This window comes from Salvia splendens, chromosome 22, assembly GCF_004379255.2.
Source record: "Salvia splendens isolate huo1 chromosome 22, SspV2, whole genome shotgun sequence".
In the NCBI taxonomy this organism is placed as follows: domain Eukaryota; kingdom Viridiplantae; phylum Streptophyta; class Magnoliopsida; order Lamiales; family Lamiaceae; genus Salvia; species Salvia splendens.
The window spans coordinates 16,003,929-16,021,134 of record NC_056053.1 but is presented as its reverse complement, the minus strand read 5'-3'; the positions used below and the strand labels follow the sequence as shown (position 1 = coordinate 16,021,134).

The window sequence follows — 17,206 nt, the reverse complement described above, 5'->3', positions numbered from 1 at the left end:
ATCTCATGACCTCCGTGACCTCCACGACTTAGGGTGGTGATGCAAGCCACGATCTCAGTTCTATATATAAACGGAACTTAGATCCGATAGAGGATTCACCAACTCTAGAGAGAGAATATCATATAGCAAGCTTGTATTTGTAAGCTGTAGAAAACAGATCAAGCAATACAACTCTGCCCTCTTTTCTTCCCGTGGACGTAGATTTACCTCAGTAAATCGAACCACGTAAATCTCTGTGTTGTGATTTCTACTTTCCTGCATTTACTACCACCAGAAATTCGCGGATTCATCACTGGCGCCGTCTGTGGGAAACAGAGAACCAAATCTGTGATAAAGCGAATTTTTGACCCTTTTTCCACTACAAAAAAAAAAAAAAAAAAAAAATGCATGCCAGATCGCACAACTCCCGTGCCTCCGTCCGTGATGACCATGAGGAAACTAACCCAGCAGCCCATAGGCCTGGAAAGCAGCCTCGTGAGAAGTCTGTATCCAGTTCTCACGGTGAAGGAACAAGCCGCTCAAAAGGTCCACACACCGAGTCTTCCCAGCAGCCTGATTTGAATGAGGCTGTCAAGCTGTTCTTGGCTGAGAAGCAGGAGGAGTTCTTAACCTTCCTGCAGAAGAGCCAACAGCCGGAGAAGACAACGACGGATTCTCCCTCCTCGTCTAGACATGAAAGTCACTACCGCAGTAGTGACGTGTCTTCCAGGAGAGAGAATCCTCAACCCCGACATGTTCCTGTTTCTCCTCGGCACCGGAATCACAGGAGAACTCCTTCTCCTCCGTACCGAAGAGATGTCGGGTTCGCCATGTACGGAGCGTTAAAGACTCCGTTCTCGGACGATATCATCCGAACTCCTTTGCCGCGGAACTACCGAACTCCGTCGATAACCTATGACGGACTCGTGGATCCTCATGACTTCTTGGGACGCTATCAGTATAATATGGCGAACCAGGGTCTCAATGAGGTCCACATGTGCAAGCTGTTCCCCGAGCTGCTCATCGGGAACGCCAGAAGGTGGTTCGACAGCCTTCCTCAAGGCAGCATTAGATCCTACCGAGATCTAATGGATGCTTTCCACAGGAGGTTCTTTCAGAAAGCGGAAGCCCGAATTACTTCGGCTCAGCTGCTTTCTATACGTCAAGGTCGCGACGAAAAGATCAGCGACTTCCTGACGAGATTCCACAAGGAATGCCTACAAGTAAATGATCTTAACGATCTACTTGTCATTTCGGCATTCCAAAATGGAATCCTGCCCGGAGCTCTCTACAGAAAGCTCGTGGAGTGCGGCCCGCAAACAGCTCAAGAAATGTGGGACATTGCGGACCAGTTTTCCCGTGCGGATGAGGCAGACCGTCGAAAACGGTCTTTAGACAGCTCATCCCAAGAAGAGAAAAAGAAGCCCGATCAAAGCGGCCAGGTGCTTCCTCGCCGAACTCCTTTTGAAAGAATTCAAAGGGCACCGGTACAAGGCAGATTGGGGCCACGGCTCAATCCTGAGAAGCCGCCCGCTCAGTTCGTACCATTAAACAAGTCAAGAACGGAAATTTTCGAACTACATTCCGATATGTTCGAAAAACCAAAGCGGATGACGAAATCAGCCGCGCGGCGACCTCAGGATCAATATTGCTCCTTCCATCAAGCCCACGGTCATGATACCGAGGAGTGCCGAAATTTGGCTGCAGGTATTGATGTTCTTGTGAAAACAGGAACGTTAAAAAAATACCAAAGCAAGCAGCCGAAAAAGAACAAAAAGCAGAGAGGTGCGAACTGCAATCCTCAGGATCCGAAAAGGCATGAAGATCCCGAAGACGACGACGAGCCGCAATATGATGGAGTAATCCAGACTATTGATGCTCTCCCTGCCGGGAAAACTAAGTCGTCCCTAAAAGCAGAACGCAGAGGTTCCAATCAAGAGGAGCCGACACATAAAAGGCTGAAGAAAGACGAAGTGATTACATTTTCAGATGCCGATCCCGTCCCAGCCATCTGTCCTCACCAAGACGCTATTGTCATTCAAGCCGGAGTGGCAAACAAACTGATCCACAGAGTATTTGTGGATACAGGAGCGTCAGTCAGCGTTCTTTTTAAAGAATGTTTTGATAAAATGGAAGTGGATCCAGCTCGGCTCAGTCCGGCTCCACTTCCTCTGAAAAGTTTCGCCCAGGAAGACACCCGCCCTGAAGGTATTATCAGCCTTCCGATCACGGTGGGAAAAGCGCCTACAAGCTCCAATACGATGATCGAGTTCTTTGTGGTAAAAGCTCGGTCCCCGTACAACATCATCCTGGGGAGAGACTGGCTCAACACAGTTCGGGCCGTTTGCTCTACTTATCACCTCACCATCAAGATCCCCACTAAAGGTGGGATAGCGGTCATCCGAGGTGATCAAAAGAGAGCAAAAGAATGTCTGCAGATTGCGCTTAAAAGTGCCGAGCAACCAGTTCGGCACCATCAAGCATAGCAATCACAGCAACCGGAGTCAGAGGCAAGCGAGATGACCGAAGTCACTTCAGAGCCGAACTCAATGACCGTTCAGTTATACGAAGATGATCCATCCAGAGTGGTCAAGATCGGCTTCGCAGGAACGCCTCTACTCCGGGAAAAAAACCATCCAGCTCCTCAAGGAGTATAAAGACGTCTTTGCATGGTCTCCGTTGGACATGACCGGAGTGCCCCCCGAGGTAATCACTCATCGGTTAAATATTGATCCTTCGGTCCGGCCGATAAAACAGAAGCAAAGACTCTTTGCGGCAGAAAGAAGCCAAGTCATCCATGACGAAGTCCGCCAATTACTAAAAGCGGATGTACTATTCGAGGTAAAATATCCTTCCTGGGTGGCCAATCCTGTGATGATCAAGAAAAAAGGAGGAGGATGGCGGATGTGCATAGATTTTACCGATCTAAACAAGCACTGTCCTAAAGATTGCTATCCCCTTCCGAATATAGATAAAAAAGTAGAAGCTTTGATCGGCTTCGAAATTTTCTGTTTTCTTGATTTATACAAAGGATATCACCAAGTGTTGATGGATGAGAGTGACGCTCCGAAAACAGCTTTCATTACCGATTTCGGCATTTTCGCTTATAAAAAGATGCCATTCGGTTTAAAGAATGCCGGAGCCACTTATCAAAGGATGGTAGACAAGCTTTTTCGGCACCTAATCGGAAAGCAGGTTGAAGTGTATGTCGACGACATAGTTGTCAAAAGCAAAAGCACTTCGGAGTACGAAGACAACCTCAAGTCCACTCTCAACGTGCTCAAGAAAGCCAACCTCAAACTTAATCCCCAAAAGTGTACCTTTTTGGTAGATTCGGGAAAGTTTCTGGGTTGTTGGGTTTCAAAGGACGGACTCAAGGCAAACCCCTCCAAAGTTCAAGTCGTTCAGAACATGACAATGCCGAAGTCCATACATGACGTGCAAAGGCTAACTGGATGTCTAGCCGCACTGAATCGATTCCTTTCCCAAGCAGCCGAAAAGCAACTGCCGTTCTTCAAGGTGTTGAAAAAGGCACCAAAGTTCGAGTGGGGAGCCGAGCAGAAAAAGGCCTTTGACGAGCTCAAAAGTTATCTAGCCGAGCTTCCTATTCTCTCTGCTCCAACCGAAGCCGAAGTAATATTCTTATACTTAGCGGCATCAGATCAAACCATCAGCGCGGTGCTTGTACGAGAAGAAGGCCTAAAGCAGTTTCCCATCTACTTTACAAGCCGAGCATTAAGAGGTCCAGAAACAAGGTATCAACCTCTGGAAAAAATTGCTCTGGCGTTAGTAAATGCAGCAAGGAGACTGCGGCCATATTTCTATGCTCACAAGGTATGCGTCTTAACCGATCTGCCTCTTCGGCAAGTTTTGACCAAGCCAGAAGCATCAGGCAGAATCGCCAAATGGGCCATAGAGCTGGGAGAACACTCAATCGAGTACCTACCTCGGAAAGCCATCAAGGGACAAGCCTTGGCAGATTTTCTTACAGAGGCCAAGTTCGATCAAGCAATCCCTGTCATTGCCGAACAGAAAAAGTCTGCCAATGCCGAACTAGCACAGCCCTTGGAATCCGAAGTAGAGCCGCCAGACTGCTGGAGCGGATTCGTAGATGGAGCTTCAAACAAGATGGGAAGTGGAGCTGGTATTTTACTCGTCGCTCCCGACGGACACGAGGTAACCTACTCACTTCGGTTCCTATTCCCCACTACTAATAATGAAGCCGAGTACGAAGCCCTTCTTGCCGGACTCCAGTTAGCGCAAAGTCTGCTCGCCAAATCTCTCAAAGTCCATTGTGATTCACAAGTCATAGTAAATCACATGTTGGGTACAAGTGAAGCTCGTGACGAGAGAATGAAGAAGTATTTGGACAAAGCGCAAAGCATCAGCCGAAGTTTCTCCTATTTTCGGATAATCCGCGTTCCTAGAGCGGAAAATAGCCGAGCAGATACCTTAAGCAAGTTGGCCTCAGATCCGAGCTCAAAGGCGGAAGAATTAATGCATCGAAGCATTGATGAAGCCGAGGTACATTCGGTATCCAGCTCGCCGAACTGGATGACGCCGATCTTGCAGTATCTGGATCAAGGACAATTGCCCGAGGATAGGAGAGAAGCTCGGAAGATCACGTGCCGAGCACTTCGGTACGAACTTCATGAAGGAGTCCTCTTTAGAAAGTCTTACCTCCAGCCATTATTGCGGTGCGTAGGACCAGGAGAGACGGACTACATCCTCAGAGAAGTTCATGAAGGATCGTGCGGTAGCCACATCGGAGCCAGAGCTTTAGCTAAAAAAGTTCTGAGATGGGGATATTATTGGCCAACCTTGGTACAAGAAGCAGTGCAGCTCGTCAAGACCTGCCCGAAGTGCCAAATCCATGCAAATATCCCAAAGATGCCGCAGACCGATCTATCCACTATGCAGAGCCCTTGGCCTTTCATGCAATGGGGCATAGACATAGTGGGACCACTTCCTCAAGCTCCTCGGCAAATGAAATTCCTAATCGTTGCCGTGGACTACTTTACGAAGTGGGTGGAAGCTGAACCATTAGCTACGATAACGAGCTCGAAGGCATTGGATTTCGTCTGGAAGAACATAGTGTGCCGATTTGGCATACCCCACATCCTCATCTCGGATAACGGGACTCAGTTCACCGACAAGACGTTCAAGAATTGGTGCCAAGAGCTGAATATTCAACAGCGGTTCACTTCGGTCTCTCATCCACAAGCAAACGGACAAACGGAGGTAACAAATCGTATCCTGGTGAAAGGGTTAAAAGCTCGGTTAGAACAAGCCAAAGGACAATGGGTAGAAAATCTCCCTCAAGTCCTATGGTCCTACCGAACTACACCCACAACCTCCAGCGGTGAAACTCCGTACAGTCTGGTGTACGGCACTGAAGCCGTGATTCCGGTTGAGATCGGCGTACCCAGTCCACGAACTCTACATTTCTCCTCAGAAATGAATGATGACGGACTGCGAGCCGAGTTAGATCTGGCCGAAGAAAGAAGAGAATTGGCGTGCATAAAAGCAGCCAAGTACAAGGAGCAAGTAGCCCGGTATTACAACCAACGGGTGAAGAAGCTGCAATTTCAAGTGGGAGATCTCGTCTTGAGAAACAACGAAGTAAGCCGAGCAGAAAAGCTGGGCAAGCTCGAACCCACATGGGAAGGTCCGTATCGGGTGTCAGAAGTCCTCGGCAAAGGGTCTTACAGATTGGCTCACATGTCAGGAGAACAGGTACCCCGAACATGGCACATTTCCAACCTCAAGAAGTTCCATTTGTAAGAGACAGTCCGGTCGGTCAGTCAGTCTTATGTGCTTTCCTTGTTTTTTATTTTGCTCTCTTTGCCTATGTGCGTTTTTGTTTGTCTTACGTGCGTTGTGTCTGTCTATGTGAGTGTCGTCTCTTACAAATGTAACTGAGGTATCTTGTTCTTCGAAGGCTGATCCCCTTCTTAGAACGTGTACAAGCCAACGATTGTGAGTCAAAGCTTCTAAAGAGGATACAAGACCACAATTCAGCTTAAACAAGCAGTTCGTCTGAAACGAGCTGCAATAAGCCAACGATTGTGAAGTCCAAGCTTCTAAAGAGGATACAAGACCACAATTCGGCTTAAAAATCAAGCACTTCGTCTGAAACGAACTGCAACGAAAGTCCGATTCTCGCGATAAAACTTGCCTGAATTAGGACAAGGGAAAGTCCGATCCACGCGATAAAACTCGCCGAATTAGGACAAGGGAAAGTCCGATCCCCAAATTAGGACAACGGAAAGTCCGATCCGAGCGATAAAACTCGCCAAATTAGGACACAAGCTTAGTCCGGTCAAAGATGTTTATTTCATCAGACCAAAGACGAGTCCGGTCAAAGATGTTTATTTCATCAGGCCAAAGACGAGTCCGGTCAAAGATGTTTATTTCATCAAGACCAAGGACCAAGTCTGGTCAAAGAAGAGTTCACTTCATAAGACCGAGGACAATCAACTTACCCCGTACCATTATCCAGGATGCCGAAGTGATTCACTTCGCTTTTCGGGGGGGGGGGTAGTGATGGAGTACGTACTAAACAAGCCAGCACAAAGCCCAAGAAAGAGTATCAGTTCGGCATGACCAAAGAGTTCGGCCTCAGCCTACAGCTCAGTAAAAACCAACCAATCAAGCTCTACTCTCAGATCGGCAAAAGCTGCTCGGCAATAGTTCAGCAGTTCGGTCTCAGCATCGGCAAAAGCTGCTCGGCAATACCGGACTGGGAGACACGATCTATCTAGTGGTGGACCCATGCAGGCTCTCATGACCTCCACGACATCCACGACATAATTACTGATGATGTAAGCCACCGCCTAATTAGTGGCCATGCAGGATCTCATGACCTCCGTGACCTCCACGACTTAGGGTGGTGATGCAAGCCACGATCTCAGTTCTATATATAAACGGAACTTAGATCCGATAGAGGATTCACCAACTCTAGAGAGAGAATATCATATAGCAAGCTTGTATTTGTAAGCTGTAGAAAACAGATCAAGCAATACAACTCTGCCCTCTTTTCTTCCCGTGGACGTAGATTTACCTCAGTAAATCGAACCACGTAAATCTCTGTGTTGTGATTTCTACTTTCCTGCATTTACTACCACCAGAAATTCGCGGATTCATCAGCATACGCATTAGCAGCTTCATGCTTGCTATCTAACTGCAAAAGGGGGAACGGAAGATATACTTAAATCAAATTCATATTACTGTTTATAACAATATGAAAAAATGTGATGGAATTGGAAACTAATACGATAATGTGCTAAGAAATAATCATTTCAATTTCTAGCACAAATTACAATTGAATTACCTTCAAATGACAGTTAGCCAACTTTACATAAACTGCTCCCGCTCGATCCCCTGACAATGAATCAAAATAATCGATTAGACTCGTGTCATCGCCCAAATTGAATCCCTAGCTATAAAAAAATTAAATTTCGATTCATAATTTTCAATTTCGACTTAATCCCCCATTGTTTACGGTTGAATTCACGGAAGGAAAATGCGAGAAGGACGATCACACCAAACGAAGATGAAGAAGAGGAATCGACGGCTTACATGATTTGGAGAGCTTGAAAGAGTTGGCGGCTTTGTCGAATAAGTCGGCTGCGTCTTCGAATTTGGAGCCGAATAAGCCCCAGCCGCTGAGCTTCTTCACGGCTTTGCTCTCGAAGTCCTCCGCCCTCGCTAGATGATCGCCCATTCTTCTTCTTCACGCGAATTTTCCTGCGGTTGGTTTTTTGCAGGAATGAAAGCAGAAATTGATGGAATTTTAGGGGGCAGAGAGAGATCAGAAACCACCAATGTAATGTCGAGTATTTATTGTATACTATCTATTATTTTGAATAAAACGATTGATTTTGTATTTGCAATTTTCTCTTGTTAATTCGTTGTTGCTTCTGCTTTGACACTTTCACGTAAAGGAAATGTCATTAAGTGAATCTTGTTTTGACATTTATTTAAAATGCAGCAATAATAGATATTATAAATGCCATGCAACATTGATGTGATTATTGGATATATATGTTGACATCTTTTATGAAGTGCCATATTATAAGTGTAAGAATAGCTCATTTTTCTAGTAATGAGAGGGACCGAGGGAGTACAAGTTTTTAAAATTACAACTAACAAAGACCTACACTGATGCACATTAGGTAATCAAAACCACTGACTTATTGATTGAGAAGAATCATCTTGGTTACTAAGTTGTAGTATCAATCGAGCTCTCACTCCTAGCTAGGCTAGTTCGTTTTGGTCTTTGCACCAACTATAAAGATGCAAATAAATAATTCAATTTCTTTGTACTTTAGTAATGAGACATATCTATGATATTAAGGAGAATAATACAATTATAGGAGAATATTATACAATTATTTGCTCAATTCTACACGTCGTCGAATAGTAAATCTTTCCAATAATAATATACACTTAACTCTCACTACAAATATATACCAACTCTTTTCCCCACTTTCACAGTACATCATCAATTAATTAGTTGGTGGATCGATTTGATTGTAATCTTATCCTACAACATGGGAAAGGATTCTTCTAACATGAATCTTGAAATGGTTTTGAGCATGAAAGGTGGAAAAGGAGAAGATAGTTATCATAACAACTCTCAAGCCCAGGTACACTTCTTATTAACCAAAATTGCATTTGAAATAAAGCCACTGACTATTTTTAAGTGTCTAGAAAATCCTCGGGAGACTCTAATAGAAAAAAAAATCTAGAAAATAAAAAATAAGTCTGGAAAAACAGTAAATTGTATTTTTTGCCCATGGCCGAACTTTGATTCCTCGGCTCGATTTGCAAGTACCGTGCGAATTTTAAGTCATACGAGCATGCAGGGACAACACGCTAAAATGATGCTCCACCTTTTGAGCGAAGCTCTCGACGGCGCGCGGCTGAGCTCAGCGGAGGCTGGTTTTGCGGTGGCGGACCTCGGGTGCTCGAGCGGCAGCAACACCGTAGATATGGTGGAGTTCATAATCAAGCGCATGGCCGATCGTTACAAAGCGGTGGGGAGCGAGCCGCCGGAGTTCTCGGCCTTCTTCTGCGACCTCCCGTCCAACGACTTCAACACTCTCTTTCAGCTCCTTCCGCCGCACGGCCACACGTCTTACTTCGCCGCCGCCGTGGCCGGCTCGTTCCACCGGAGGCTTTTTCTGGCGAAGCATATTGACTTTTTCTACTCTGCCTTCTCTTTGCATTGGCTATCTCAGGTTTTAATTTTTTTTCTTCTTAATTTGCATCCATATTATCATTACAAAATAACGTGGTCAAGATTAAACAAAAAATAGGAATAAAAATTTAGTAGTCCGGGCAAATTGTCACGTGGTATGTCCAACTAATACTCATATTTGCAGAAACCACTTGTCTCTTTCTACAATTATGATTGGTTTGATTACATTATGCGACAAATGTTCGGAACACTAAATTTTTAGTCAGAAAATAGATGATGCGAGTTAGTATTATGCTCCCTCCGTTCTATAGTAGTGGATGCGTTTCTTTTCGGCACGCGATTTAAGAAAAAATGTGTTAGTTTAGTTAGGTAAAGAAAGAATAAAGTAGGAAGTGAAAAGGGTAGAGAGATAAAGAGAGATTAAAGTAAATGAGAAGAAATGTGTTGACTTTTATTAGAGATAATATTATGGAACGTACCAAGATGACAAAATGACTCTCCTACTATAGAACGGAGGGAGTAAATAATTTTGTTGTTAATTAGGGGAACAATAATTAGACGTCCGGGCAACAAGTAGTTTACCATCATACATGATTGGTTACGTATAATTAGGGTTTTGGCATGGGTATTAATATGATATTAAGAATTATGCTTATAATTAGTGAGAAACTGGTTACTTTTAAAGCATATACTTAATTATTGGTCAAGTTCTAAAATGGATTAAAACCTAACCCTATTGCATTCTAAACCACTTTCTGGATTTTGTTTACATTCAAATTATATATATAGTATATTGTACTTTTAATACTAATATTTTGACCGGGTTTGGTATAAGATCTCTTTCTTAAGATTAATTTTATTAACTACTTGTGGGTCCTTTTAAAATACTTAAAAGAAGAAATTATAGGCCAACTACGTAGTATTATATGATGCAGGAATGCAAATTCGTGTTATTATGGACACGAACAACATAATAAACCAAAAGGAAAGGCGTAAAAACAAGCCAAATAGTAAAATGTTACGTAATATTACTCCCTCCGTCATTATGGATAACACGAATTTTAATAAAAAATTGGTAAAGTAAATGAAGGAGAAAAAATAGGTAATGTAACACTAATATGGATAAAAAGTAGGTAATGTATGAGAGAGTAAAAAAAGTGGGTAATTATGTAATATGAGAGAGAATTTTCATTTATAGAAATGAGACTATTTTTTTTTATGAACATCATAAAATGACAAAATATGACTTTGAACGGGAGAGTACAGTACTTACAAGTGTAGAATTGCTCAAATGAAAAAGGAAAGAGCAGTCTGGTTTGGATTTATAAGAAAGTAACAATAAATAAATCTATCAGATGAGCATAATGCTAAAGATAAATAAGATAAACCTGTGCGGACGGCCATATACATTCTCAATTGATCATAAAATATTGATGAATTAGCATAAATATAATATTGAATTTTTCCTTAAAAAGTAGTCCTAAAATATAATTTTGATTTTTTTCCATAAAAATAGTCTTATTTTGTCTGTAGGATGTCTCACAAAATTAGTCAATTTTCTAATTCTAGAAACCTTTTCACTACATATTTACACTACAAATAAGGCAAGTCACACTCCTCTAGCACTGCATCAATTATTTTTCTTTTTCTGTTTTATATTTTATTAATTTCACATTAAAATTCATATCGTTCTCAAAGTCTCTATCTTTAGAAGACGAAAAAGAGTATTTATTACAATTGCAATGTAATGTAATGCAGATACCTGAGGAGGTGGTGGACAAGAAATCAATGGCATACAACGAAGGAAGAATATTCATACATGGTGCAAAAGAGAGCACCGTAAATGCCTTCAAAAAACAGTTTGAACGTGATTTAGGTGCCTTCTTGTGTTCAAGATCCAAAGAATTGAAGTCTGGAGGATCAATGTTCCTCGTTTTCCTGGGCCGGACTAGCTCCGACCCGACCGACCAGGGCGGGGCGGGTATTCTCTTCGGCACGCATTTCCAAGATGCTTGGGATGATCTTGTCCGCCAGGTAATTTAAGAAGGGCAAATTGCCAAATAAACAGATGGTCGAATTCTGTCTGTCCCACACTTCAAAATTTTAAAATTAAATCAGGAAAGATAAAATTTCGCAATTATCCCATTTGCCTCATTTCCGAAAAAACATGCAATGATATATCAACTGATTCTAAACACATGGAAGTGTTATACACCTTTTCTCAAAGATGGTAATCGAGAGAGGCGGAATTCCTCTTGCTAGGCATTTGGAACACAAAGGATTTAGGAGTAGAGAAGATTGTATATTTCGTTGTGTTTTTGATGAATTACAACCCTTATTATATAGGGAGGATTTGCCACTATCTATGGAAACTATACCAAGTTATTCTAGGAAAATATATGATTTACATAATTCCATAATTCTTGCCTATCAATTATTCTTGTAACTTTTCCTTCCGTGGATATCTCCTTTGATGTAGCTTGACACTCCCCCTCAAGTTGAGCGACGGTATCTCCGATACTCAACTTGTCCAGAATTTCCTTGAAGACTTTCGGATGAACTGCTTTAGTTAGAATGTCTGCAAGTTGTTCTTCTGACCGAACGAACGGGAATTCTATGATTCCGACTTCGAGCTTCTCCTTGATGAAGTGACGATCAACTTCAACATGTTTGGTTCGGTCGTGCTGTACTGGATTTTCTGCGATACTGATTGCTGCTTTGTTGTCACAGAACAATTTGCTCTTCCGTGTAGGTAGAAAGCCAATATCTGTCAACAACCTTCTTAGCCACATGATTTCCATCAGCCCACTTTTAATTCCTCGAAACTCTGCCTCTGCACTCGAGAGAGCGACCACCTTCTGCTTCTTACTTCTCCAGGTGACTAAGTTTCCTCCTATAAAGGTGAAGTATCCCCCTGTGGATTTTCTGTCGACTGGGTTGCTTGCCCAGTCAGCATCAGTATATCCATCGATTTCCAGATCATTCTTCTTCGCTAGGAACACTCCATAGCCAATGGTTCCCTTTAGGTATCTCACAATCCTCAAGGCAGCATCCATGTGGTTGACTTGTGGTCGGTGCATGAATTGACTGATAATGCCGTCTGCATATGTGATATCGGGTCTAGTATGTGAGAGGTATATGAGTCTCCCGACTAACCGTTGATATCTTTCTCTATCTGCAAGATCAGCTCCATCTTCTATCTTCAATCCATGGCTGGGAATCATTGGAGTTTCTACAGGCTTGCAATCCAGCAACCCAGTTTCGGCGAGTAGATCCAAAACATATTTTTTTGCCTTAGGAATATTCCGTGTCTGGATCTCAACACCTCAATTCCAAGAAAGTACTTTAGTGCTCCTAGATCTTTCATCTCAAACTCTTTGAACAGATTCTCCCTCAAATTCCGGATTTCCTCAGTGTCGTCTCTGGCAATGATCATGTCATCTACATAGATGATCAGACACGTCATCTTGCCGGCCCTTCTCTTTGTGAAGAGTGTGTGATCCGAATGGCTTTGCTTAAACCCGTGTTTAAACATCGCTTGACAGAACCTCCCAAACCAGATTCTTGGAGACTGTTTTAATCCATACAGTGTCTTCCTGAGGCGACATACTTGTCCGGCTCCAAATTCTGCTGAACATCCGGGGGGTACTTCCATATATACTTCTTTGTCTTTCTCCAATTCTCCATGTAGGAATGCATTTGTCACATCAAATTGGTGTAGAGGCCAATCTTTGCATGCTGCCACAGAAAGTAAGGCTCGAACAGTGTCCAATTTTGCAACTGGTGAGAAGGTCTCCTCATAATCTACTCCATACACCTGTGTGTATCCCTTGGCCACGAGTCTCGCCTTATATCTCTCGATTGAACCATCTGCACGCCGTTTTATAGTGAATATCCATCGGCATCCGTCTGGCTTCTTCCATGTCGGCAGTGTACACTTCTCCCACGTCTCATTCTTTATTAGTGCATCTATTTCTTTCTTCATGGCCTCTCTCCAATGTTTGTGTCTTGAGGCCTCCTCAAATGACTGTGGTATCTCCTCTTCTTCATATAGGGCAGCTTCAAACGCACGGGCCATTTCAGAAAGTTGTCCTTGAACAATGTTCGCCACTGCATATCTGGCATTTCTCCCTTTCCAGTCTGGAGAGTATCTCCGTGGTGGTACCCCTCGTGTACTTCTGGGTGGTAATTCATATGGTTGCCCTATATCTTGGTCTCCACTACTGGTTTGCGCGTCATATCCACCGTCCCTGTCATCATTAGTACTTTCTAACCATATGTTATCCGGATCAGAATTGTTTACCTCTGGATTCAAAGAAGGGGTTGGCGGTTGAGCAATGGCACCTAACTCCTCGTCCTGTTCAATAGGATTCGACTGCCCGACGGTACCACTACTTTCCTCTGTTAGACCAACGTCTGTGACAGGACTTGGCTTAGGCTCGTCTTCTCCCCCTGACTGGTTTCTCCCCTGGTAAGGCATAGGTGTAGGGAGCCAATTTAGTAGGTCACTAGTAGGATTATTTTCCGGTTGAATCTCCCCCTGACTACTAGATTGGCTATAGAAGTATTCTCCTTCCACAAAGTCACAATTCATTGTCGTGTGCATACGGCTTGTAGCTGGATCATAGCACCTATAACCTTTTTTATTTTTTCCATACCCTAAGAAAACACATTTGAGGGCACAAGGTGAAAACTTAGTACGCTCATGTTTAGGAATATGGACGAAGACTGAGCAACCGAAAACTCTAGGTTCAAGCGATAGTGAAGATGGTAATTCAAAATGTTTGGAGAAAGTATCTAGGGGAGTTTTGAATTGTAGGATTCCAGTAGGTAGGCGGTTCATGAGATACACAACGGTGGCTACGGCTTCGGGCCAGAAAGTTTTAGGTATTTTGGACTCGATTAAGAGGGCTCTGGTGACTTCAAGGATGTATCTATTTTTTCGTTCTGCTACCCCATTTTGTTCTGGAGTATACGCACACGAAGTTTGGTGGACTAAACCCCTTTCTCGGAAAAAGTCTTGCATTCTCCCATTCACAAACTCTCCCCCATTATCTGACCTAAGGATTTGGATGTTCTGATTGTATTGGGTTTGGATAAGTGTATAGAAATCTGTGAATTTTTCAAAAACTTCGGACTTATTTTTCAAAAAATAAATCCACGTCATACGAGAATAATCATCCACAAACAACACAAAATAACGAAATCCTTGACCCCCAGTAACAGGTGCAGGGCCCCACACATCAGAGTGAATCAACGCAAAAGGTTTGTTCATTCTAGTATTATTCAACTTAAACGAGTGTCTGTGGCTTTTTGCCAACAAACAAGTTTCACAATGAAAAGACTGCATAGAAGTAGTTAATTTAGGATAAAGTAAACGAAGATATCCTATAGATGGGTGTCCTAACCGACGATGCCAAAGCCAAGCCTGCCTGTCTGTCAGTCCGTGAGTCAGCATCGCAGTACTCTGTTGGGCTATCTCATCCACATAGTACAGTCCGCATCGTTCAGTGCCACGCCCAACTATCGTCCCCGTCTTGATATCCTGCAGCATACAATATTCCGGTTGCATCAGTAATTTGCAGTTCAGTTCCTTAGTCACATGGCTAATGGATAAGAGCTTATGTGATAATGACGGAACATAAAGGCAGTTAGACAGGCGTAAAGTAGGAGAAATATTAATTATTCCCGCCCCCCGGACTTGCGCTAGGTCTCCACTGGCAGTTTGGACGTAGGTTTTTTCTGATTTTGAAATGGATAAAAAATCTGAGGGATCAAATGACATTGTGTCGGTAGCTCCGCAATCAAATATCCATTGGGTGTCTTTGTTATGTGACTGTGAGGTGGAGGAACACGCTAGGGATTCAAAGGAGTTCTTGCACGGAACACATGGATGAGTTTTGGGTTGTTTTGGTGGTTGGGGTGCAATTTGCAATGTTTTGGCTGTATTGGGGTCAATTTGAGGTTTAGGAAAAGATTTGGGTGGATTTTGCGGTTTATGAATGGTTTGGGGTGGTTTCTGGTATGTTTGATATGAATGGGGTCGGAATTGGAATTTTCGGTTTTATAGGGGTTGACTTTGGTATTTAGTGGGGAGCTGTGGTGTGTTTTGGAGTATATGGGACTTGGGGGGGGGTCGAATTTGAATTTCAGAAGAGTCGGAGCTTTTAAGTGTGAAATACTCCTCATCCCTGAAACCTTAGCCGCTTCTCGGTTTGGGGAGATCTGTTCAATAGCGCCGCCGTCGTCCTGTCCACCGGGGGCGTCTCGGCTGCCGTCGTCCGGTGGCCACCGGAAGGCGTCGGTGCATCGGTGCTCCACTGACCGGTGGAACAGCCGCCGCCGACGCTGACTCTACTATCTGTGACGGGTGGAACTGCGGCATCCGACGCCGACTTCTGCGTGGCTTGGTCCAGCGGCGTCTTCACATTCTTAATGTCTCCGAAGGGGATGAAGGCGGCGTGGAGTATTTGCTTGTTCACTTCCTCGGCCAGACCGTGGGCGGTAGAGGCTGTGCAGCGGAGAAAGGAAGACACTGCTTCAACCTGCGACGGATGCTCCTTCCCACTGGTATTGCTTCTTCCGCCGCAGACACTGCTGTCTGTGACGGGTGGAACGGCCGCCGCTGCGTACGTCTTCTTCGTGGTTGTTGCTGCATTTGTGTTGGCTTTGTACAAATCAATTAGATTTGAGATTGTCTCGATCAATAGCTCGAGAGTATGTATTTGGTTGACCTCCATTTGAGGTTTTTTGTTGATTTCCTGCTCTGATACCATCTCAAAGATGGTAATCGAGAGAGGCGGAATTCCTCTTGCTAGGCATTTGGAACACAAAGGATTTAGGAGTAGAGAAGATTGTATATTTCGTTGTGTTTTTGATGAATTACAACCCTCATTATATAGGGAGGATTTGCCACTATCTATGGAAACTATACCAAGTTATTCTAGGAAAATATATGATTTACATAATTCCATAATTCTTGCCTATCAATTATTCTTGTAATCTTTTCCTTCCGTGGATATCTCCTTTGATGTAGCTTGACACCTTTATGTGGAAAGTGAAGTGTTTAAAATGTTTTGACACCTCATCGCATATTTCGTAGGAAATGAGGTAGAAGGATAATTGCGAAATTTCATATTTAAAAAGAAGATTTTATTGACATTTTTACCCCTCATGATCTCACCACGTGGTACCAAAAAATGCTTCCCTTTAAAATTCTTGGCTTGTTCTACTTGCATTCTCTTCATGACTTCATATGGTCAATCTTTGCAACGCAATACTAAAAAATGATCCATATAGTCAAATTAATTTCATGAAAATAATGATGCACCTCTTTGATTTGAATTTAGTTATGTGTTATTTATTAGGGTGTAATTGCAAGTGAAAAACGTGACAATTTCAACATCCCAATCTACGCGGCGAGCCTAGAGGAGTTCAAGGAGGTGGTGGAAGCCGACGGCTCTTTCGTTATCAACAAGCTGCAGGTTTTCAAAGGTGGGAGCCCTCTCGTCGTCAACCGCTGCAACGACGCAGCTGAGATCGGCCGCGCCTTAGCCACCTCGTGCAGGAGCGTCAGCGGCGTCCTTGTTGACGCGCACATCGGCGATCAGCTCAGCGATCAGCTCTTCTCGCGCGTGGCCAACCGAGCCATGGCTCGGGCCGATGAGCTACTTCACCAGCTTCAGTTCTTTCATATAGTTGCTTCCCTTTCCTTGGCTTAGAAGTTGAATACATTTATGAGAGAGTAGTTACAATCAATCTGTAAAATTATATGCCTAATATATTTATTTTCAAACTTTGATTGACCATCTTTCAAGGACAGAACCTTGAGGATCGTAAAGGGGATGCCATAATTATAGAATTATTATCCTAATAAGGGAAGGAGAAATATATCAAAAGGTATTTTACTGATTTCTTATTGTTTTAAAATGGCCAGTCATCCTATGTCAATGGAGGCAAGCCCAAAAAAAAACGCCAAAGCATCGGCAGCAACGGGCGAATCCAGACCCAAGGAAATAGCCA

The 17,206-nt window shown here is 43.4% G+C and overlaps 2 protein-coding genes across 2 annotated transcripts; one reads left to right on the top strand and one right to left on the bottom strand.

Moving 5' to 3' along the window:
• Positions 1–7,099: 7,099 nt before the first annotated feature.
• Positions 7,100–7,770, bottom strand: LOC121786806 (alpha-soluble NSF attachment protein-like). The gene is made up of 3 exons (XM_042185424.1): positions 7,561–7,770; positions 7,313–7,362; positions 7,100–7,162 (listed from the first exon to the last, which is right to left on the bottom strand). The coding sequence occupies exons 1-3, from the start codon at positions 7,703–7,705 to the stop codon at positions 7,100–7,102; spliced, it is 258 nt and encodes an 85-aa protein (XP_042041358.1). The 5' UTR covers positions 7,706–7,770.
• Positions 7,771–8,505: 735 nt separating this feature from the next.
• LOC121786407 (indole-3-acetate O-methyltransferase 1-like) lies at positions 8,506–16,944 on the top strand. The gene is made up of 4 exons (XM_042185036.1): positions 8,506–8,630; positions 8,850–9,224; positions 10,943–11,218; positions 16,552–16,944. Exons 1-4 carry the CDS (start codon positions 8,535–8,537, stop codon positions 16,903–16,905), a joined length of 1,101 nt encoding a protein of 366 aa, XP_042040970.1. The 5' UTR covers positions 8,506–8,534; the 3' UTR covers positions 16,906–16,944.
• Positions 16,945–17,206: the final 262 nt, after the last annotated feature.

What these genes read in the sequence shown, in the direction of transcription:
- LOC121786806 (XM_042185424.1), bottom strand. Translation starts at nt 7,705, where the DNA reads ATGGGCGATCATCTAGCGAGGGCGGAGGACTTCGAGAGCAAAGCCGTG. An exon ending in TTTCAAGCTCTCCAAATCAT is followed by an intron (nt 7,363 to 7,560) that starts GTAAGCCGTCGA and finishes ATTCATTGTCAG; the next exon opens with GGGATCGAGCGGGAGCAGTT. An exon ending in TGGCTAACTGTCATTTGAAG is followed by an intron (nt 7,163 to 7,312) that starts GTAATTCAATTG and finishes CCCCTTTTGCAG; the next exon opens with TTAGATAGCAAGCATGAAGC.
- LOC121786407 (XM_042185036.1), top strand. Translation starts at nt 8,535, where the DNA reads ATGGGAAAGGATTCTTCTAACATGAATCTTGAAATGGTTTTGAGCATG. An exon ending in CTTTGCATTGGCTATCTCAG is followed by an intron (nt 9,225 to 10,942) that starts GTTTTAATTTTT and finishes AATGTAATGCAG; the next exon opens with ATACCTGAGGAGGTGGTGGA. An exon ending in GGGATGATCTTGTCCGCCAG is followed by an intron (nt 11,219 to 16,551) that starts GTAATTTAAGAA and finishes GTTATTTATTAG; the next exon opens with GGTGTAATTGCAAGTGAAAA.